The sequence below is a fragment of the Lonchura striata genome, chromosome 1 (assembly GCF_046129695.1).
Source record: "Lonchura striata isolate bLonStr1 chromosome 1, bLonStr1.mat, whole genome shotgun sequence".
NCBI classification, from domain to species: domain Eukaryota; kingdom Metazoa; phylum Chordata; class Aves; order Passeriformes; family Estrildidae; genus Lonchura; species Lonchura striata.
In genome coordinates this window covers 39,879,867-39,903,030 of record NC_134603.1, presented here as the reverse complement: position 1 = coordinate 39,903,030, position 23,164 = coordinate 39,879,867, and the positions used below count along the sequence as shown (strand labels likewise).

General features: G+C 42.7%; 1 protein-coding gene across 3 annotated transcripts in view; it reads left to right on the top strand.

The window, feature by feature from the left end:
• Nucleotides 1-23,128, top strand: part of RGS20 (regulator of G protein signaling 20) — a 38,186-nt gene extending 15,058 nt beyond the window's left edge. Inside the window, exons 1-5 of one of the 3 annotated variants that reach the window (XM_021555696.3) lie at nucleotides 2,052-2,140; nucleotides 11,997-12,145; nucleotides 16,164-16,250; nucleotides 17,090-17,324; nucleotides 18,534-23,128. In XM_021555696.3, the coding sequence (XP_021411371.1) occupies nucleotides 12,000-12,145; nucleotides 16,164-16,250; nucleotides 17,090-17,324; nucleotides 18,534-18,722 (657 nt within the window). In that variant the 5' untranslated portion in view covers nucleotides 2,052-2,140; nucleotides 11,997-11,999 and the 3' untranslated portion in view covers nucleotides 18,723-23,128. Of the gene's footprint in view, nucleotides 1-2,051; nucleotides 2,141-3,313; nucleotides 3,439-11,996; nucleotides 12,146-16,163; nucleotides 16,251-17,089; nucleotides 17,325-18,533 lie in introns of those variants that run through there. The other 2 variants (XM_021555695.3, XM_077783612.1) reach the window with 2 other exon arrangements.
• The last annotated feature ends 36 nt before the right edge of the window (nucleotides 23,129-23,164 follow it).

Here is a 23,164-nt window from a genome sequence, read left to right as displayed (position 1 = left end):
GATAGTTAGCTTAGGTGGCTTTGTTTATATAACATCATTTATGCTAGGGAGCATAAATACAATCGTTTAATACAGTACTACCCACCATCACTGTGTGTCGTGAATTTTGAAAAAAAATATAGCGTTCTTTAATAAGGTGTTAGTTGGTTTGGGTTGGAAGGGACCCTAAAGATCACCTCATTCCAAACCCTCTGCTATCGGCAGGAACAACAGATCATGACTTTCCTAAGAGAGAGAATGGAATGAATGGTGGAACAAGAACATACCTTCCAAAGGGATTACATTCTGCCAGCATTTTAAACCTGAACTTGATCAAGCGTTCCTGCTAAGTTTAGGATGCCACCCAGGGCCATCATCTAGAGAAGTCTTAGAGGAGTCACATTTACTCACCAGTCTGAGAAATGACTGCCTGGCCTGGTAGAGTGACCAAGAGCTGAATTCGAAAGCCAATGGTGTTAACAGGTGCTTTGCTCTTGATCTCAAGCCACATAAACAACCACCTCAGTACACTTACTGAGTTTTTGTTCCCTTTTCTCTGCCAAGGAGTGAGGCAGTGTCATTTAATCCTACTTGTCAACTTATAATACCTCCATAGGTCCTGTCTGGGCCTTGGCAGTTGTAGTTTGGCACAGATTCAGCATCAGCTCTATGCTTTCTGCCACAACCAAAATGACAGAGATTTGCAGAAGGGTTCCTTGCCACTGGGCAGGAGGAATACTGAGTGGGGTTCTGGGGTGGGAATCAACCTTTCTATTTTTTCTGCTCTCCTGGGAACATTGTCCAGTTTCTGCAATAGTTCACTTCTCCAAACAGACCTAGGGGGACTCTCTGCTGCTAAGCAACAGTAAGCTCTCCTTCTGTGTAGGAATGGCAGCTTTCCCTGTGGTTTCAGCTCTAACGAGCACCTTCCCTGGCATCGATGGCACCACAGTCATGTTCTCCCATGGCTGTAGCAGTGCCTTTGGCCGTCAAGGGCAGCGCTGTCACTGTGGGAAGGGCTTTCTTCACACTATGTAGACTTCAGTTCCTCTCTGTCTCTTTGATGTCTGGTTATAGGCCAGAAACAGGGACAATGTTTTGGGATGTAGAGCTAAACCTTGATGAAATAATGAAACCCCCCCAAAAAAACAGAAATCATTGCTAGAGAAAAGGGAAGCAGAGGAAGAGGTTTTGCCCGTTCCTGCTCAGGGCCCGTGCTCCATAAAGGTGGCTTCTTCTCTGCAGGACAATGGCACTCAGCGAGGAAGGGCAAGGTCACTTTACCTTGACGCCCGCAGATCCGAGCAGGCCCGCCGAGCTCCCCGGCCGCGGCGGAGGCGGCGGGGCCGGTTCAGCACCCTGGACGGTTCCGGCGGCAATGGCTCCATTCCGCCCCGCCACGCCGCGGCTCTGCCCGTCGTCTGCGGCTGGCTTTTCGGGTGGGGAATTTTTGGGAGGTGTTCTTTGCGGGTAGGTTGTAAGTGGCCAAATTTGTTCCCGTGCTCCTCTGGCACTATGGCCAGCTCCGAATCCCAGTGGGCACAGGATGGGTAGGAGAGCTGTCCTCCGGCCCTCACCTGAAGGACCTGCTTAGGAAAGTTAAAAAGACTGAGTGTACAGGAGAGTAAGGAATGCGAGAGCAGCAGGGTGTGGGTTCGCGGCTGCGAGCATTCCAACCCTCATCTTAGCACTGTGTGCTGGGCCCCCGCCTGCCCCCTCGGTGTTGCTCACTTTGTGTTTCTCTTTCTTTCTCTCTCTCTCTTCCCGCCCCGTCCCTCCGCTCCCACACCTCCCCCGCTCGCCGCAGACTCCGAGGCCTGCCAGGTCCCTCGCCTCGCTGTCAGCTCTGCTCTCCAGCCCCTTCCTGCGGCCACAGCTCCCTGCCCGCCGGCCTTGCCCGCACTTCGTCTCGGCGCCCCGTCGAGACGCCCCGGAGTCCCGCTTCTGTCCCGCGGGCTTGGCGGCGCTGCTGGCCGGCAGCGGGGCGCCCGCCCGCTGCCCGCTCGCCGCCCTGCTGCGGAGCCGCTGGGCTGAGCCGCCGCCGGCCCCCGCCCCGGCCCCGCCGCCGCCCCGCCGCCGCCCCCCGGAGCGCCGGAGATGCCCGGCGTGCCACGGAGCCGCGCCGCCGCAGCCCCGCGCTGCCCCCGAGCCTCCTGGCGCCGTGAGTACCGCTCCTGGGGCCGCGTCCACCCCTTCCTCCTCCTCCTCCTCCTCCTCCTGCTCCCCACGCTAGGGAAGCCGCTGTCCGCCCACGTGCCCTCGGCCGGCAGCGGCGTGGGACTCTCGGGGGCGCAGGGCGAGCTCCCGCGGCAAAGCCCCCCGGCGCCACAGCCAAGCCCGCTGGTCACGTCTGCCATGCCCAGCGCCCCGGGCCCGCTGGCTCCAGCAGGGCGGCTTCTGCGGCCGCCCTGCTCCGCGCCCAGTGCGCGGGCGGGAAGGGAACAGCCCCGACGGCAGCCGGGTGCCTGGCTCCGGGAGCGTTCACGCACCGGATCAGTCTTGTTTTCACGAGAAGTCAGTGTCGCTCTGCCCGGGAACGGCGGAGGTACTAGCAAGCCGCAGTCGTCCCGTTAACCCTTATCCCGGCAGACGCCGGCCCGGGGGGCTGGAGGCGGCAGATCATTATCCCCGAAACGTGGCGATGTTCCCAAGGGCGCCTCCGAGGAGCAGGGTGAGCGCCCAGCCCGGCGGCCCCCGGCACACGCCCCGCACGGAGCGCGGCTGCCGCAGCCGTGTCACACCTGCCCCGCGGAACGGGAGAGCGAGCCCCGAGAGAGCCCGGCAGCGGCGAGCCCTGCGCCGCTGGGAAGAAGGATGCGGCTAGGGGAGGGAAGACCTGAATCTTAACACGCAATTACTTAAAATGCGAGCATGTTCCAGCGCCGGGTTGACAAACCCGGCTCTCCTCTAAGGCGTCTGTGAGCCCTGAAGCACCAGCACCGAGCCCCACGGCGGCACCGCCGCCTCTCCAAGCCCTTCCCACTCCCTCCCATCAGCGCTCACACACGCACACACACACACACACACATACATACACACGCACACACTCTCCGCTCACACGCTCTCACGCCGGTCTCTCCGGTGTTTCTCCCTGCAGCGTCTGTCCCATGGCTTCCCCTGCGCCCTCCCCAGTCCGCCGCCGCGGTGCGGGCGCTGCTGTGTTTAATCCCGTTGCAAACCGGCCCTGAGCCGTAGCAGCCCCCGGTGTTCGCCTCGCCAGGGGCGACCGGCGGCAGCCCACCCCGTCGGGCCGTGCCGGGGCGGGGAGCGCGGACTGCCGGCCTCGCTGCCTCCGGCTCCAGCCACGGCGAGCGGACCCACCCGCGGCCGCACCGAGACGAGCCCGCGGGGGCCGGGCGCATGCGTGGGTCTGGCGAGCCGCCGTTCCCGGTCGCCCAGCCCGCCGGGACCGGAGGGGAAGCGTGGGAGGACGCCCGGCCGGGCCCCGCTGCCGACACCGTAAGTAGCGCCGGGTCCCGCTCGGCGGCAGCCGGGCAGGGCATCCCGAGCTCCGGGCAGGCGCGGGCTCGTCGCCGGCAGCCGCGACCCCCGCGCCGCAGCTGGAGCCGCCCCAGGTGCAGCGGGACGGGCCGGGACGGGACGGGACGGGACGGGGCGGGACGGGACGAGCTGCTCTGCTGGCGGTGGCCCCCGCGGCCGGGGCAGGACAGCGGCTGTGGCCGCGCTCCCCGGGAGGAATGGCAGGGACTCGGCGCAAAAGGCGTTTCCCTCGGTCTCCCGGAGGGTCGGGAGCTGCAAGCCGGGAGCGCCCGGCGCTTGGGCTCTCACCGCCACGTCCTTTCCCAGGGGCTCCCAGCGCAGAGCTGGGGTACCCGAGCTCTGACCTCGGCTCCGGGAGCAGGGTCAGGATTCCTCCCTGGGGCAGGATCACACCCCGAGCCGCGCCACCTCCGTGGCCCAGCGCAGGTAACACCTCGGCTCGGCCCCCGCCACACGCTCGGAACCCCTCCGCCTCGTCTCACGAGGATGAGGCGGCATCCGTGCCCCCGCCCCAGCGTGAAGGGGGTCCCGTGGTGCGTCTGTTCGCGGAGCCCGGGGCTCCCCTGCCAAGTTAGAGAGATAAGCAGCAACAGGCGAGTATTTCCGTAGAGAGACTTCCAGTACCAGCCTGCCTCGTCAAGCATCGTTAGAGAGAAAGAGCTCTTCCTGAGCTCTGTCATTAGGTAATGTCAGCGGGTAAGAAAAGGCAGCTAACGAAAATTGGACACAAATACAGAAAGTGAAATAAGATTATCCTCGTATACTCCAGTAAGAACCTACAGTAATTTAATTGTGGTGTAATTTACTTTATTCAACCATTCCATTATTTCATTTTTTTCTGTAGAAAAATGTAAAATGAAAACTTTTCATGTGGCACTTGTCTCTATGATGTAATGGTAAGGAGTCTCCTTGTACTTCTGTTGCACAAACAGAATGTCAGCATCAAATCCAGTGCTCTGCAGAGCTGTGGGCTGTTCAGGTAGCTACATCACTGCTGTATTACAAGACCAGAAGCAATAAACACCAGTTCAACTAAAAAGAGCACCAGAATCATTATCCGCTAGGAGATTCCTACTTGCGGTTCCTAAAATTAGGAACACCATGTTAAAATTAGGATTGCCTCTGTAAACTCAGAGCCAACTGAATGTAAAACTAGCACTGTGTTTTATAAAATGCTCAAAGTTGAGAGAACAGTTACTTTATTTCCCCTTTAATTTTTTTGTCTACTTCTCAAGTCAATACTTACTTTGATATCTTTGGTCCCAAATACTTAATCATGGAAGCATCATCTACCTGTTGCTTAGAAGAGACTGGGTAGTGATGTCTGAGGACTGAGCTTAAAATACCAGGGAGGAGGTTTCAGATTGTAGGGTGCTTTTGTCTCTTAGAACTCAGGTCAAATGTTAATGAACTTGAAGCATTTAAGCAGCTATCTGTACTCAGTCACTTAGAGAAATTCATCCCATCTTCTTGTCACTAAGTGACAAAGGACACAGCAAGTCTTGGAAGTACTCTGGAGATCTCCTGGCATTCAGAAGTAAGAGGATTCTTAGCTAGAGGTTCATTACTCCTCACTTGCTGTTTTCAAAACGTCAAAACCAGGTGAAGAAAAGAAGCCCAGAAAGTCATGGGCAAAGTGAATGTGTGCTAAGCCAAATTCTGATCTCCCTTCAGCATTAAATTGACTCCTCCTGGCTGACACTGCAGGCTGGCACTACAGCCGTGCTCACCAGGCAGAGGGTTGCTATCACAGTGCCCGCCCTGCAGAGCAGCCAGGTGCCAGCGTAGTACAATCAGAAGTGAATCGCGACAATCGGAATCAATAGGAAACAGTGTGTGAATCACCGCTTAATGCACTCCAGGGTGAGTCATTCCGATTCAAACCAGCTTTCAGACCAGTACGATGTCAGTCAGCTTCTCACACAGTTCGACGTGAGTCAGATCTCAGCACCGAGTACAATGTGAAATGAGTCACTGACTAATACAGCGCCATGTGCCTCCAGTACCCGGTGCGAGTTGTCAGAGCTTCTGTGTGATGTGAGTCACTTCATAGTACAGTAAAACGGGCTTTTTGGAGGCCATTCATAATTAAGCACAATGCAACCAAGCACTCTGGAGGAGATAATGGGAGTGAGCAGAGTAAACTGCTGCAGGCATCAGATTCATTGCATAATAGAGAGGTTTGTAAAATGTCAGGAGGAATGATTTTTTTAAATGTTATTGTTTCTTAAAACAGGCTGCATAAAAATAACTAGGAGCAGGTACTTTCTCTGACATCATAGCCAGGAAAAGCAGGGTTGAAGCAGTCGTAAAAATCCCAGCACTGGAGAACTCTGTGGGGTTTTATGTTCTAGCTAAGAGAGTTGATCAGTCAGTGTGACTGACATGCATCCACTGAGGCTGACCCCAGCTGCCACGGAAGACAAGGCAAGGGATGCTGACAGCTTATGCTGTGCAGAGGAAAAGATTCTGACACTGATTTAACTTAATTGCAGTTTGCAGTGACCTAGTTTGTGAAGGACTCAGCATAGGATGAAGTTATATCCACATTTACATTCATACGGCTCCACTGTCATAGCATTCACTTAATCAGCTGGACAGAAACAACAGATTGCTTTTGTTGCTTTTTCTATGCAACTGGTAAAGAATTCTTTCATGCCTTTCCCTTATTACAAGAGAAATAATGACAGTGAGCCTGCTTATTACATGTTAGAGTAATATTTCCAATGAAGTCTCTTGTGATAAAACCCAAACTAAAGAAATTCTCTATCCAGAGCAGATATAGGGCATCTCTCTAAAAAAACCAACCAAGCAAAGACAAACAAACAAAACCCACACAAAAATCCCACTGAAGCCCCAGGTAACTAGGTTTCTAACAGGAAAGTCAGATTTTACTCAAAGAAAGACTTTAGTGCAGGAAGTTTTGCAGAGAGTGGCCTCGTGGTGGCCAACTGGGCAGAACCAAATACCAAAGAAAGAGGAGCAGAAGACATCCAAGGCATTGGTAGAAAAATACCTGTGACAGGTGATATGATCAAGGCATAATTATCCTCTTACTAGGTGGGTGTGATATTCTCTTAGCCATTCCTTTTGGAATGTAAAGCAATGCTTTAAGCTGGATAGATGAATTTGGCTCCTCTGAGCTGCTGCTCCTCTGGAAAAATAAATTAAGTAAAACAAGCAAAGGTGCTCAGTTTCTGGACATTCAACATGAAAGTGTCCCAGAGCTGTTAGTTACAGGATAACACTTCCACTTGTAACTTTATCCACTGAGCCTTTAACAGGCTTGGGCACAGCAGTGACATAAAAAGCTGGTTTATTCCATGTGCTGCCACTCTCTGTCTTGCAGTCACAGACTCTCAACCATTTCATCCACCTCACTACAATATGCCAAATGTCCAATAATACAAGATAACTTTCGAGGAGCTCTTACTCTTAACCTACTGAGTGGGCAATCTGACAACTATGCCTAAAGCATGTGCATATGTGTGGGTGAGTTCATTAACATATATTAGAATTCTTTTCTGTCTAAAATAGCACACTGCTTGATGCAGAAAGCCTGCCTGTCACATTTGTCAATGAAAAGGAAGAAGCACGAGCATCAAGTTTCCTGTTCATATTTCAGCTGACAGTGAACTGCCACAAGCTTCAGTGGGAGTTTGTTGCAGCCCCAAATATATCTGAATTGTTAAAAAATAGATTTAGAGATTTATTTGGAACTTGACCCCAGTTGCAAGCCTCTTATGACATTAGTAGATAAGAACAGAATCTCTTCCAACTTACTGGTTATCATTACTGGGAGGATTCAAAGTCAAAGCAGCAACTGTGAGAGCTATATAACCTCACCTAAAGCTTGCAGAAACCAAGAGGTGGCTTTCATTGCTTTACCAGGCCTGACTATGTACTGAAAAGTAACTGGACTATATGATCCATATCTGTGCCCTCACTCCAGTGGCTGTCAGCTAGTGTTCCAGCACAGGGCTTCCCAGGCTGTGGAGTTACTGGGAAAGCAGCATGCTGTGGCCATGCACATCAGCCCTGAGAACAAGCTAAAGGCTTGCACACCTGCCTGATTGTAATGTGCTGGTTTATTCCATGTGCTGCCGCAACCAAGGAGGAAATCTTACATCTCAGTAATTAAGTTTAAGTAATAGAATCTTTGCACTCTGAGCTGAAAAGATGTCATTGTGTTTTAGCATAAAGTGGGGATAAAAGTATAAAATTTTGTCTACGATCTTCTGCATATTCCTGGGCTTAGGGCTTTTTTTTTTTTTTTAAATTTGGTTGAGGTTTTATTTTGGTTTTCAAATTGACATTTGTGGCTTAGATTTTAAATATTCTTCCTTTGGCAATGCTATTTTCTTGGTAGCCCACCTTTATGCTAAGAAATTAGCAAATACTATAAATGTTACAACTAAACCAAATATCACCTGAGGTGTTTTTAACCAGGGAAATAATTTTCACTCCTGACCTTTACACTCCTTTGTGTTTATAAGGTCACATGGAAAACTGCTTCATAATCTGAATGTCAGATAGGTATGCTTTGGAGCGGAAAAGTTATGACAAACATTCTTATCTCACCACTTCAGCATTACTCTTAAGGCATACAGTGGTTTTGCCACTATTGTCAAAAGTAACATCTCTGATGCTTGCCTAAATCCTTGGACTATTTTTTTAAATTACTTATTAGCAGTCAGTAATATGAGCCCATACTTTTTTTTATATGATTCATAGATATTATCTATCAGGATAAGAAGCAAGAACATGTGCCATTAATTTTCCTCAATTTTTGTTTCATTGCTCTTTAGGGACAATTTTATAATGGACTAAATTTGTTGCTATTGTTTCCTAGAGAAGGACATCTCTTTCCTTGAGAGATCCAGAAACTCTGCACCTAGGCATCTGCAGAGATGAAACAATGAACCAACTGGAGACAAGCTGATCACCTCAACACCTACTCCCCATTCTCATTTAAGTTTTTTAGTACTTGGCACTCTCCAGGTGGAATTTGGATGGTTCTGTGGATTCCTCCAGGCAGGACCCTCTGCCTGGACAAGTTTCTTTATGTTCCAGTGTGCTCATTAATATCCAGGGTGGAGGATATTCAGAAACTCCAAAGCTACAAAATCAACCCAATTCTGCACAGACTGCAGGTAGTCAGAGGAGACTTGTAAGTGACCAGTTACTTGTCCATAGTCAGAATAAACTTCCTGCAGATGCAAAAATGGTCATGCAGGATAGATTCATATACACTGCTTAGGGAGGTAGAAGATATTTTGTAGCTCCAGACAATCACCAGAAATTGATTATGTGTGTGCTGGAGCAGTCACAAGGCACATGACAGCTACATGTAGGATCTGAGGAGTAAAGCAGGTTCCAGAGCCTCGTGAGATCCAGCCAACACCACACTATGAGGACCTGTGCAACAGAACCCCCTCTTGCCATCTAGACACTGACTGTCCCATTCAAGGATTTGATTCCTCACAGTGATTCAATATTAGCAAAATTGGACCCTACTGACTATTTGTGTTATACTCAGCAATTGGCTGAAACCATATCCAGTTTGAGTATAAACAGAGCATGAGAAGGCAGGGGTTGAAGTCCTTTGGTTAAAGGTGTCTTACATCATTCCATCAGTAGCCTAAAAGCATTTTTGGGTTCCTCAGAAAACATGTACAGGATAGCTGTCCATCTCCAGTTTTCTAATTCTCCGTGTTTTCTTCTCTAACCCATTTTCAAACAAGGTACATTGCTACTCCAGATGGTGGGGACAGAGAAGGCAGACTCCCGTTCTCAAAGTGCAGAGAACATCCAGTACAGAAGGTTCTCATACAATTTTTTAATTCCCATAGCACCTTCAGAGAGGTCTGAAATCTGCTGTCATGAAGTAACAACTGTAAAATTACATGAATAGAAGACCTATGAGGTCTAAAAAACATCTCCTTTTTGCCCTGAAGGAACCTGAAGTCTACAGAAGGCAAAATAATAACCACCTCGATTCCCATAGATCCACAAATCAATGAAGCAATTGCCTAAATTGTTGCTAATGAGGCTGTATTCTAAAAGAGCAAGGAATTTTGTTAATTCCTACAAATAATATTCACTGGTTTAATTAATAAATCTACTACCCATTCCTGCACACATGGGTAGCACAGCTCAAACCAGCAACTGCCTGACAGCATTCCACAGCTCTGGTGGTTGCAGCAAGAAGCAGCAAAGTGTGATGGAAAACTTCCATATCCTACAGTGAAATTCTGGATATATTAGAAGCAGCAGAAAGATACCTACATACATAAAATGAGCTCTTCTGAAGTTAGGTAAACAGTACTGAGATAGGTCACTCATTGCTTGTTCTGTGTACCTGACCAGCCTGACATGGTTTTGTCCTATGGGACTTAATACTATCTGCACCAAAGGAATTTCTACAACTCTGTAATAACCTGCACCACTGCTCAGCTCTCTACCTTGCCATCCTATAACATGGGCCCTGGATCATATTTAGCCCAGGGGAATTCATTATTAATATGAATTAGAGATATGAATCTGTGAACACAAATTATCTCAGAGTGGATATATCAGGCTATATAAACAGCACATGTCTGAATCCAAGTCACATTTTTCTAATCCATAATAACAGTTTACTGTCCAAAGCAGCCTGAAATGTTGTTAGATATATGATCCTTCCAAAAATGTTTTATATGCTATCACTCTCTAATTGAAATGTGAAAATGCTCCATTTAAAAAAGTATAGGTATCTGGAAGGAAATTAATACTTATTCATTCCATTCATGTGAATCTGAAGCTGACAGGAAGAAACAGGAATCTACAAATGCATTCTACATTTCAGTTATCCTTTCACATTTTGAAACAAGAAAGGTTGGGGAGGGGCAGTTGGAAGCTATGTTATTTTTTCTCATTTTCTATTTCTGGTCATTTAGGCATTGCTTGTCAGACTGGGCCTTCAGAGTTTTAAAATTAGTTGTAATTTCTATCTATATTGTTGTTCTTGTATTTTATTCCTCCTGCTACACAGGTGCATCTTATGCTACCGTGTCATGCATTTGTCTCTTGGGAGAGTGGGTGGTTCTCACAAATACAAAACCTATTAAGCTCTACAAGACAAAAATAAATTCAACATTGAAAAAAAACACTGTAGCCAAAGTGTCACAAAATGTAGTGCTGCACTCTGCTAAAACAACATTCTTTCTTTTCCTGAGACTTCTGTTGAGTCCATGACACCATCTGTATGTTCCCCCTCAAGTTAAAACAATAGCATTTCCTAAACATGGATGAACACTTTGGAAAGGAAAGCAACTTTTGACCCCCAAGTATTTATCTCATTAGATTCAAGTCTTATATTATAGATTAAAAAAACCCTTAAAATTGGTAGCAGCTAATTTTAATTCCCCTACAATTGTCATGGCCTCAAAAGAAGATTTAGCAACCTGAAACAAGCCTACACAAAGGGATCTCGTGACACAGGAGGATGATTAGCTATGTATCCAAAAATCAAATACAAATAAAATGAAGAAAGCTATACTCATCTTTGTACAAGCTAGCATTTCATCTCTCAAAGACATCTGTCACTTACATATGGCATAACTTTCAGCATAACGGAGAGAGCACTATTAAGTGCTGTAGAGCAAATGTGAAGCTCACAGATAGGTCAGAAATGAACAGGGACTTCAAGGGGACTTGTCATTTCATCAACACCACTTATCTGCACACTCTGCAAAATGCAGTCTCCAAAAAGGCTTTGTACAATTGTGCAACTCTGCAAAAAAACCAACCAGTGCATCCATCAAAATTTGTTTCATGCTGTCTTCAGTTGGGGGGGCTCAATGAAAACCATGTAATTGTTATCTAGTTTTGTGTTTCCTCCTCACCTTCACAGAAGCAAAGAGAAAACAGTTTTTAAAGACTCTGGCAGTCAGACCTTCAATGGAGAAATGAGCATTGGCCCTTCCCCCATTGCTACAAAGGGAACCAGCAGGTTTGAGACATCCTCAATACTCACCAAAAGCCAGATTTTCAGGAGAGCTCAGTGCCTCAATCAAGCATCCTGAAGCCTCTGCATTGGCTAATCAAGTGAAAGAAAGGAAAAAAGAAAAAAAATAGGCCCTAAATACTTATATTCTGTGCCATTTTCCTTAGGATAGCCTTGAAGTCAAAACCTCAGGAAACCCTTTTCAACTCCTAGGCTGATACACCTCCGTGCCAAGAGCTCTAGCTCTCCAAGATCCCTCACTTGTACCTTTTGTTCTCTGCCTCACCACTCCCTTGTCATCGTATTCCCATGCACGTGAAGAATTCATTATCCCTTTGCCTTCCATCCCAGCACTTAAATGAGTGTTTTCCGTAGAATTCAACACCTTAGAACTTCCATGGGGGAAAATCAGCGATTTAAGCTTTTCAGTTCCCTTGAGGCTGTGGCCTTTTGGGCAAGACTTTGAAAGCAAATAAAAAAGGAAAAAAGAGAGATGTTTCTTATTTCCCCCCTCCTTTGTTGCTTGCAGCCCATGGGATCGGAGAGGACGGAGATACGCAAACGGCAGATGGCTACGACCCCAGAGACCCCAGGTGCTGCACAGGCTCAGCTCAGCACAGGAAATCGAGGGTCCAATGCCTGCTGCTTTTGTTGGTGCTGTTGCTGCAGCTGCTCATGGTAACCCCTCTCATTCAAGCCTCTAGGGAACAGAATAGCAGGGAAGAGACACATAGCTTCTGCACAGGACAACATAAACTGAAGCAAATATTTGTATAATTCTGCAGATCTGGCACACAAAGAGATAGCTGTGCTCTACTACTAGACACAACCCTCTACTCTGTCCCCTGCCATTGAAACAATAGATTTTAGAAGAAATACCTGCATAGTATCTCTATTGCTCTTTTTTTGTCAATACTGTGTAATGTCTATTTTGTGCTGGAAGGGTCTTCTCAGCACTGAGCTTCACCAAGGCTCCCACTAAAAACTGAAAGCAATACCAGAATATGCCAGATCTTTATTTTTAGATTTAGGCCTTGACAAGCAGCACCAAAGGTGTTAAATGGAGTTAGGAGAAAGTGGAAGAATTTGTAGGTCAGAAAATGAATTAGCAGGTGCCCAGCACACTTCTTTTCCCCTGAAGGTAACTGGATCTGTTGTCACTAATTCGTATTGCAACTCATGGCACCTGCAACTCATATGAAGATAACCACTGGGACCAGAAACTTTAAACATTGTGGGTATTTGCTGAGGTGAGGACTGAAGCAGAAAAAAAATTCAGAAAAACTCCCTTTACAAAAGTCCCACTCACGTTAAGGAAGAAAATTTATCAGTCCAAGCAAAAGAGAAGGAATCACTTGATTCCTTAAATTAACAATGTGCTCACCTTCACTTTTGTACCAGCTCCTCCAGATCCAAGTGATTTCATTCTAAACTGAAATAAATGTTCCCATACTCAAAAGCCCTGTATCTGTTGAGGGCGAAGTGCTACTTAATGGGTGAGAGCAGAACTTGCATTCAAATAAACAAAAAATCTTAAACAGCCATAGAGTTCAGCCAAAACACTGGCAGCAAGTGGAATGCTTCTTAGAAATTCACTATCCACCACATAAACACTTCAGAGCAAGCAAACCTGGCACTAAGGTGATGGGAAGTGGTCATAAATAACCTTACAGCCTGGGCTAGGAATATATTCTACTAATGCTGTTTTCCAACAGCACCTTGTGGCAAATGCTTTGGAGAACACCATTAGAAGGCAAGGGAAGAGCAGACTGATCAGTTCCTTGCTATTGGTACTCAGCTCATCAGAAGCCAAGAAACACAAGATTCTGCCCTCCTTCATGCAAATAGTGAATATTTTGCAAGGACAAAATGCTGCTTGGAGGTTTGGTTTTTTTTGTAACATACCAAGAACTCTGGCTCTGATCCTACCAAGTTATTCAGCAGATGCTTAGAGGTAAACTAAGGTAGAATTTAGAGAGACATTAACACTCTGCCTGTACAGGGTCTATTTGCTACCTACTGCATCAATGTTAAAGTATGCCATACAAATTCTAATGCCATTTCAACAGCTGTCCAGTGCAATTGCAAGTGGCTCAGTCCAGAGCTGCATTACACAAAAATGGTTTTCCATTGAAGGAAAAAATAAGACACATTTATCTGACATAGTATGTCGTGGCATATAAAATTTGCATTTTACCTTTTAAATTGTTGATAAAGTGGGGTTTTTTTGTCATTTTACCTTTTTTTTCAGGATATTTTCCAGGATGCTCATTTTCTGTGTATCTCACTATTCAAACAATTCAAAGAAAGCAATTTACTCAATAGGGTTTGTGAAAATACCCAAATTTCATGATGCTTAAAATTCCTATTTGCATTTCAGAATCATCTGGGAAACCAATACAGTCTCAGAAACAGAGTAGGTTGTTTCGGCTTTAAAATATTTTCTGATTTTTTTTTTTAACAATTGTTTTCTAGTAGCAAGAAATGCAAAACAAACCAAAATTAAGCTATTTATGTTCCCCATTCATAGACCATTTCCTCAAAATAGCCTAAGCTCTTGGAACAGAAAGATTATGAATAGGAATAAAAATAACAGTCTCCATGAGTCATGCTGCTGAGCTGCTGAACATCCAATATTCAGCATATTCTTAATAGTAGATTTAGAATGAACTGAAATGAGTCTCCCAGCTGGATGCTCAGAGCCCGTGTTCATTCCTACAGTCAAATCCAGGCCTCCAGCCTGTTACTCTTCCAGATCCTGAGAGGATACAGTATTGCACTAGTCTCTTCATTGTTTACTTGTACATTTCTAGGGAAAGAGCCTGCCTGTAAGTAATTTTCTGAAGCATGTTCTCTTAGGGAAGCTTTTGTTATTTCTTTGGTCTTTTTCCTTTTCTGTGGATTATCCTTTGAAGACTATTCCCTTCTATTCTGTTGGATGTCCTCAATCCAAAAATAGCTCTAACAAGAGTATCACTTCTGTCTGTGTGTGAAGAATACATATAACTTTACATATTCTAAAAAGGCCAGAACCACTGGTAAAAAGGGTAGTAAAGGCTTTAGACCCATATAACCTAAGAGAAAAAAGAACGCGCATTACTACTTACTTATTTCTCTTTTTTTTTTCTGAAAAGGTAAGTTGAGAGAGTTCATTGGTTTGAACATACGGTTCAGATATTGCTGAAAAGAAAAGTGTTTGCAGTATCTGCTCTCCATCTTAGTTATACAAAAGCTTTCCTGTGTCTTCAACACATGGACTGCTGTGGCAAAAAGAAAAGCAAGTCTCTGCAGAATACGGACTAACAGTAGACAAAGATGAAGAAGGAGATGCCCAGTAAATAATATGGTAGCAAATAAGACCTGGCCAAGAGTATAGAATGCAAAACAGTCAGAAAAATCCACTGGTTTAACAAAAAACCTTCCTAGAGATAAATGAGATTCTTAGGCATTAAGGCAGCAAAACTTAGAATATTAGTATGAAAGAAAGGTAAGATACAAATGAAGAAATTAAGTTTGGTATTTCCTTAGAAGTTATAGCAACTGTGTTGCCTTGTTTAGGCTGGAGGGCCCGTTTCATATAAATAACAGTCAATATAAAATATTGCTTAAAATATGACATATTTTAAGCAGCTTTACAGATTATATGACAGCATGTGTGTATGCACATGCATTTCTCACTAAACTACTATAGCCTGGATGAACTGGAATGTAGTCCCCACTCCCAAAAAAAAGTATTTTTATTTTCAAATCCAGGTTAAAATGAAAATTAATCATCTACAACTACAAAAGAAGTTTTTTAAAACTAGAGCTATCTTAACATTTAATGAAAGAAGCAGGAGTTCACAGCTACCTTTCCATAGGACACAAAAAATTGTCTGTGATCCCTAGTGATTGCAGCAAATTTTGTTTTTGTAATGCTACTAACAGGTCTTACCATTCAGACAAACTCAAAATTATATTCAGCAATGATAGATCTGCTCTTTGTGCTCCAGACCTCACATTTTGATGCATATATTAGCAATTTTCTAAGATGTAATCAATCACCACACAATCTGGCTCCATCTACATCTGAACTCTGAAAGCTGCTTACCCTTCCAACAGCACATACAGTAGTCTTTAGCTCACTTAAATCTTATGTCCTGTTTCTGAACTCTGGCTTTCCTGTGACATGGTATCACCAGTCCAAACCAGCCCTCATCAGTCGAGAAAAAAAAATGCAAACAAATCCAAAGCCACCTGCCTTGAAACCTAACTCATATAAAACCAGTGCATCAGGTAAGTAAAAGCATTGCACTGAACATACACAGTACAAAAACCAATGAAGAATGAATTTGGTATGTGACAAAGGGTATGCATGTATACATATACATTCCATACACACTTATGTGTGTATATATGTAGAATTGGACCTGACGATTCTTACGGGTCCCTTCAGCTTGAGATATTTTATGGAACTATGCTCCTTCTGTAAAAAATCTTTATTATAGAATATTAAACAGCATTCAGCTACACTTAAGGTTTATACAGCTTTAAGATTTATACAAAAATAAGGTGAGAATGTAACTGTGGGTAATGTGTCTATCATTAGCTTCTGTCCTTTTAGAATTATTTTTTTAGTATAGAAGGAAAAGTATCTGATGCATGTTCAGCCTTTTTCTCTATAAAGTTTACTAAAACTTTGCTTGCTACTTTGCAGTCTTACTGTTAGAAATCAAGAAGAAGAGAGAGCAAGGAGAACATCTCATGAACTCCAAGCAGAGGGTATTCCAAACTGTGAGGAAAGGTATAATCTTCATTAAATGTTCTGTCAAGCTAAAATGAAACAAACCCAACAAACCGTACTAATTAATTACAATGGTTTACCTGAAATATGAAAATAACTATTATCTGCTTGTCATTTACACCCAATTTGCAAGTCACTTGTTTTTTTATCTTCTAATGAACCAAAGGTCTGATCTATAATATCTTCCTTCATTTGTATGCAGCACATAAGCACATCCCCACTCCCATCACAAATTAAAACCATCAATGTAAACTGTCTCCCTTTTTCCTGAAATAATTTAAAAATACACCCTGTTCCCATCCAGCAAGTATGCAATGAGCTTAACTGGCAGTGCTCAGCCTTACAAAAATAATAAACTGGAGCTTAAATCCTCCCAAAAGTCTGGCAATAGTTTCTTCAGAAATGCTCAGACAGGTAAAAGCACCTGCAAAATGGTAACATACAGGTGGGTACCTTTCAAAGGGTTTGAAGCATTGCTTTTTTATATGTATTTTTGTTCAATTTTTAACCATAATTTAACAAGGAATATTTGGGATAGAAAAAATGTCTAGCTGCTGCACGGGTACTTCTTTGTTGCAATTACTCTGAGCAGTAAACTGCAATTTCTGCATCAAAGCAGAGGCAATCACCTGCATCAGAGCTTTTGATAAGCACAATTTCAAAAAACATCTTATAAATATGTTTACACAAGTTTGCACTTGGGTAGTTCCAGTGAGGAATCAGAACCCCATGAACCTTACAATTTTGTTCCATTGTGATGGCAGATGCCTCCTGCCAGCTGCAAACAGCTCGAGTAACAATCACTCATTTCTCTCCTTTTACTCTTCTTCCTCGTTAAGCCCTGCTCCCACTCTCGAAGAAGTAAATGCCTGGGCTCAATCATTTGACAAGTTGATGCTTACTCCAGCTGGCAGAAATGCTTTTCGTGAATTTCTGCGAACAGAATTCAGCGAGGAAAACATGCTTTTCTGGATGGCCTGTGAGGAACTAAAACAAGAATCCAACAAAAGCGTCATTGAAGAAAAAGCAAGACTAATTTATGAAGATTATATTTCTATCCTTTCTCCAAAAGAGGTATATTGCTTTCCCTAATACATTCTTTGATGTTTCTTTGCACAGTTAGTTCTAACATGTGTTTAAAGCTACAGCAATACTCAGGGAGAACTTCACCCACCCCCCACATTCCACTGCCATCAAGTAGCTATTTAGGGGAAGAAAGCACCCACCATTGCGGTGAGATGGTCGAAACAACTTTCACTGGTTGTAAGGAAGCTCTTCCTGTGCTACCCTGGTGTGATGTGGAATTTTTAGTTTGAGGCACAAATATATGGCTGATCACATTATCCTTGCCCTACTCAATTTTTATTTGTTGGACAAATCAATTCCTTTTCTCGTTCCACTTGGAAGACAGTGTATACATTTCTCCAAAAGCACAGTAACCACAGATAAAGTGTTATTTTCAAAGTACAAATTTCTCAAATAGCAGCTGACAAAATATGGCATAGAACAAACACAATGACTTCCCCAAAAGTTTTGAAACTACTTGTCACTTTGCTGTTAGCAAATATGTCAAGTTTCAAAGACACCTCAGTACAGTTTGAATATAATCCTGCCAAGCAGGCTAGAATTTTAAACTTCAACATCCTTGCAAAATTGCAATTTAATTTTTTTTGGTGCCAGTTATAAGTATGTACTTTAAAAAAATGCTGCTTTTAATCTACCCAGTCTATTCCTGCAACACTACTATCTCTCTACAGGCACTAGACTTGCAGAAAAAAGAAAAAAATTACACTGTTGTATGGAATCATTACATAGCCCTACCTGTGGTTCACATAAACTCTGCTTTTTAACAGCAATTTGATTAAGAAACAGCTTCCCATGTTACATTGTCCACCTGCGTCATACTCTTACTCCAAACTCAGTCTCTTTACAGCAGCACTAACTCTCCAGGAAATGAACTGTCACAAAAAATTATAAATGCTCTCTACTACAGAGCAGGAAGTTGGTCTGGAAATAACCCATCGGTCTCAGTAATAATGGGATTGCAGACAGCCTAGTTCAAATAAGGTACCTCAGTGAGGACAATACCTATACTCAAGATATTACTCCAAATTTTGACAGAATCATTTTTTGCATAAGTTTATTTAGCAATTTTTACAGTCTTGGAGGACACCAGCTGGAATGCTTTAAAAAAATGGCATTTTCAACCAATGAAATAAAACTAAGACCCCACATGTACTATTCACCACTATTATTTACATGACTTTCTATTTTAATACGCAGGTCAGTCTGGACTCCAGAGTAAGAGAAGTTATTAACCGAAATATGCTGGAACCCTCACAACACACCTTTGATGATGCACAGCTTCAAATTTATACCTTAATGCACAGAGACTCTTACCCACGGTTTATGAACTCTGCTATTTATAAGGACTTGCTTCAGTCCTTGTCTGAAAAATCCATTGAAGCATAGAATTTTTTCTTAAGTGTATTTGTTTTAAAACAGACGGGACTCTACGCTACAAAAATCCACAGGGAAATTAGAATCAATCAGATATTTACCTGAAAATAACTCAGGCAAGTTTTACTACAGACTGGATAATTTAAATCTGCACAAAGCTCTGACCCAATCAGCTAAGTACAGTTTCTGATTAAGTTCAGTATTACTTTCTAAAAGGAAATGAAAAGAATGAAGAAGAAACGTTGTTCAAAAAATGTAGTATTTTTTCCAACACAGCAGACAATTCAGACACAAAGCTATCACAACTTATGTCTGAGGTACAAATACTAAGCATGAAATTAAAACTGATTTTTAAGTGGAGTGTTAGAATTTTTTTGAAAACCAAACCAGTTGCCCCATCCACACTGTGACCAAAGTAAAAATATTACTGTCAATACTGTGTTACTCTAGGCAGTGCCATCACAGCTGGCATAGGTACACTCCACTTGTTTTGGTATATTTAATGCATACATAGTGCACTAATGGAAATTGGCATGGCAATCTCAAGTTTATGAAAGTTACTGGTTGAAATAATGCTGCTTATTAAAAAAAAAAATCTTTTGCTGAAGAATTGTTATTTTAGTATTAGAATCTGCTGAAAGCATTACGTTCCCTTTGTTAATGTTCATAAAGTTAAATAATTTATTTCAGAGGAAGAAGTCTGGGCATTGAAATTCCAAAATAAAGCACAAGAATTCTCACATTCTCTTCCCTCAGTAGGTCTTTGTAAAACCCTTCACTATTTGCTCCCAAGAGGACGAGTTTCAACCAGCTTGGGTTTATAAATACAAAATTCTCCCATTCCCTGACAGATCTTGTAAGGTTTCCATTACAGATATACACACAATTTACTTAATAAAAACAGGAAGATGGAACTTGTGTTCTGATGCTATTTCAGACTGTCCAACAGCACCAGCTCTCTCCAGTTATAAACCACATTCATTTACAGTAATCATGGGAAATACCAGGAAAACATTAAGTCGAATCAACATAAACTATCTGTAGATCTGTTACTCTAATGTCTTCTTTCTTTTAAATTACAAGATTCACTACAATCCACTACATTAAACTCTGGAGTTTATAGTGGATTTCCACTGAATTGTATTTTTTTTTTCCTGTGTATTTATTTAAATGAGCCAAATGACACATATAGGTTGAAAAAAGACATATGAGAAAGACACAAAAAATACCCCTAGAAAGGAGAACCAGACAGACATAGTTCAGTGAGCGTACTCTAGCCTTTCCAAAACCTACTCTTTGCCTAATTCAAGCAGTATGGAAAATACAGAATGGGAAATTTCTCTAAAAAAAAATGAAATGGGAGGAACAAAACAGAATTTAAGGATCAATTTAATTGTTTCCTCAGTGCACTTGGCAGGAGATGTTGTGCCCTTACTGCATTTGCATTTTGAAGCACATAATTATTTGATTTTTTCAGTACATAGCATCAGAGGAGAAGAGCTGGTACATGGCAATTCATCAATGCTATGGGCTGGTTCAAGCCAGGCTGGATGGGGCACTGGGCAACCTGGTCTAATGGAATGTGTTCCTGCCAGAGGGATTTGGAGTAGATTAAGGTACTTCCAACCCAAATAATTTATGATTCCATGATCAGTCTTCATCATCTCCTTCCAACAACAAAACACTATTCAACATGTCAGCACAAAAAAGTAAACCAAAAAAAAATAGAGAGCAAAGCAAAGTGCTTTTGCCTGCTGTAGCACAGTGCTAGTGACCAAGTTAAGAGGAAACCCTTCCATATGCCACTAAAGACACAGTTCAGTTGGTGTTTGCCACTGCTTGCCCTATCAATGCTCCTCAACTCAACTGAATTTCTTTTTAACACACCCAAAGCACTACCAATACAATTTCAGTTTATGTGAAATATTACAATGTAAGTAGTAACTTTAACAAAACATACTAGGTATCTTCAAAAGACAGCACTCATGGGGAGCTTGCAGTCAAACAGACAATACTGTATTTGTTTTAATCAGAGTGGGCAGGAGTGCTCAAAACCTCTAAGTTGACAAAGTTTACCTAGGTCAATTCAGCTTTTTGGAAAGATTGTATGCACACATTAAAACAAAACTTCAAAGCATGTCACCTCACAAAATCGAGGATTTAATTTAATTTATCTCTCTTCCCTTCAAAGATACTTCACTAAAAACTGAAAGGCAGACTGAACGCTCATAGTCCATATCAAACAATATATTCTATTATTGTATATTCTATTATTATTAAGAAAAAAGATGCTTGAAGTTAGAGGGCAGAGAAAATCAAATTGGTTTGGGCAGTCTTATGGTTAACATTAAATTATAAAAAAAAGAAAGTAATAATTTCTAAGCATATTTTCTATGTGCCACAACTTCTAAGCAATTAAGATTCTCTAGGCAATTTTCATATTACTTCTGCATTACAATATGTTGATATTTGCAATGTGCATTCTTTCCTGAAATATTTTACTAAATCTTAATGCTGTGCTTTAGGCTTAAGTTTATACCCACCACCAGTGGCAGAATGCCGATCCCTAGATATCCGGAGAATATTTCCTAAAAACCCAAACAACCCACTCCCTTAAATATCTTGCTATTTTGAGATTGGTTAATGCTGGATTTAATTGATGGCATGGAGGTAAGGAGGTGGGGAGGGGGAAGATGAAAACAAAAACCCACCCACAGACAACAAACTTTTAATTATATTTCATTGTTATATACCTGCTCATGGTGCATAAACTTCTCAGGGCAAAAGAAAAGTGCACTGAAAAGGAAAAGTTTCCATAGACAAGCTGTTACATGAACAGCAAGAGAAAATAATCATATTGACATAAGACATTATTTAATCATGTAAGAAATTATCACAAAATCAATTTATCCTAGGTTGAAAATGAGCACGGTTGGTTTGCCTTGGCATTTATCAAACTGCAGGATATCATTAAGCTGTAACAACTTTCCAGTCCACTGGCATTCTTCCTTCAATGTCTACACTTCATAAAGCAGCAACTCCCACAGAACATGCATACTCTTAAAGACTGCTCTTTTCACCAGCCTGCTAAGCACTATTAAAATTGCATGGGCTCCTTCAGCCAACATATTGTGCTGTACAATGACCTTTAAATTCCAAAGTCATTAGCACAGTACAAATGGAGAAAAAAAAATATGTATTCTGAAGGGCTCTACCATATAAAGTTAGATTAAAATTTATCATACAAACATTATGTACTTATGCAGTTTCTGATTACAAAGGATATCAGAAAAAAGATAAAGTGATGAGAATGGCTATCATATCACAGCATTAAGTAATTTGTAAACAACTTTGCTTAAGCAGATCTTACAAACATGTGTCTTCTGCCATAAAAGATGAGTATTGTTTCAATTACATTATGAACAATTTTTATACTAATGTTGTAATTAAATTAATCCCAAACTCTTTGAAATGGTAAAAGAATTAAGAGTAGTGATGATCTAGTGAAACAGAAGCTAATATACAGCTGTATAAAACTGTGATTGAAGTAAAACTCCTCAGGTTTGTTTATATGAATGACTAATAGTTCAAGATCCATTTCCAGAGGCATTTGTTTGAAAGGTAATATAACCACACTGTACAGAGTGAAGACTTCATGTTGATGAATTAAGTCCTGTCTAGGCTGGTAAGGATTGTGAGTTTTAATTTAAAATTAATTTATGTGATCACAAGTGGAATCCTGAACTCTGGATAAAAACAAGCCTCTTCCTTGGATTCACAAAAGCCAAGATTACTGGGCAGATATTTTCCTTCTGCTTAGTGATAGTCAAAAAGAACCATTCAGTACAAGATACTTTAAAACTCCTACTTTCTCCTGAATGACATGACAATATGAGCAAATGTATTATATAATGAGAATATGTCTTCTAATGAAGGATCCAGAAGTTGTGTCTTCTGAGCAGAAGGATCCTCTAAGCCTTGTTTACAGAAGATTGGATCCTTAAAACACACACACACATACCTTTAAAAGGAATGTGGCCTTCTCTTTCTCTCTATTAGAATTTTGTGCAAGCTACCTTAAACTGTAGGACAACTCTGTTCCATCTGAGTGTTCATAAAGGTAGTAACCAAACCTGCTATTCCTAGATGGGAGAGATTCATCACCAGTTCTGCTGGCACATTTCAGTGCATGAAATACCCCAGTGTTCTGGGTCAGTCGTAGCACAACTGCAGCCCAGTAGACAAGTCAGCCAGCTGGAGAAATGAGACAGTCCCAGCCCCACCTTTGATACAGGAGGGCAACTTCAGACAGCTGGGAAAACTGCAGCAGCTTTTGAACAGAGGTCCATCCAGAGATCAGTACTGGAAAGTTTTTTTTTTTTATTTGGGTAACCAAAATAAAGCATGAATAGAACTGATGCATTTTTGGATCTAGTTGTTGCATTCCATCTCTC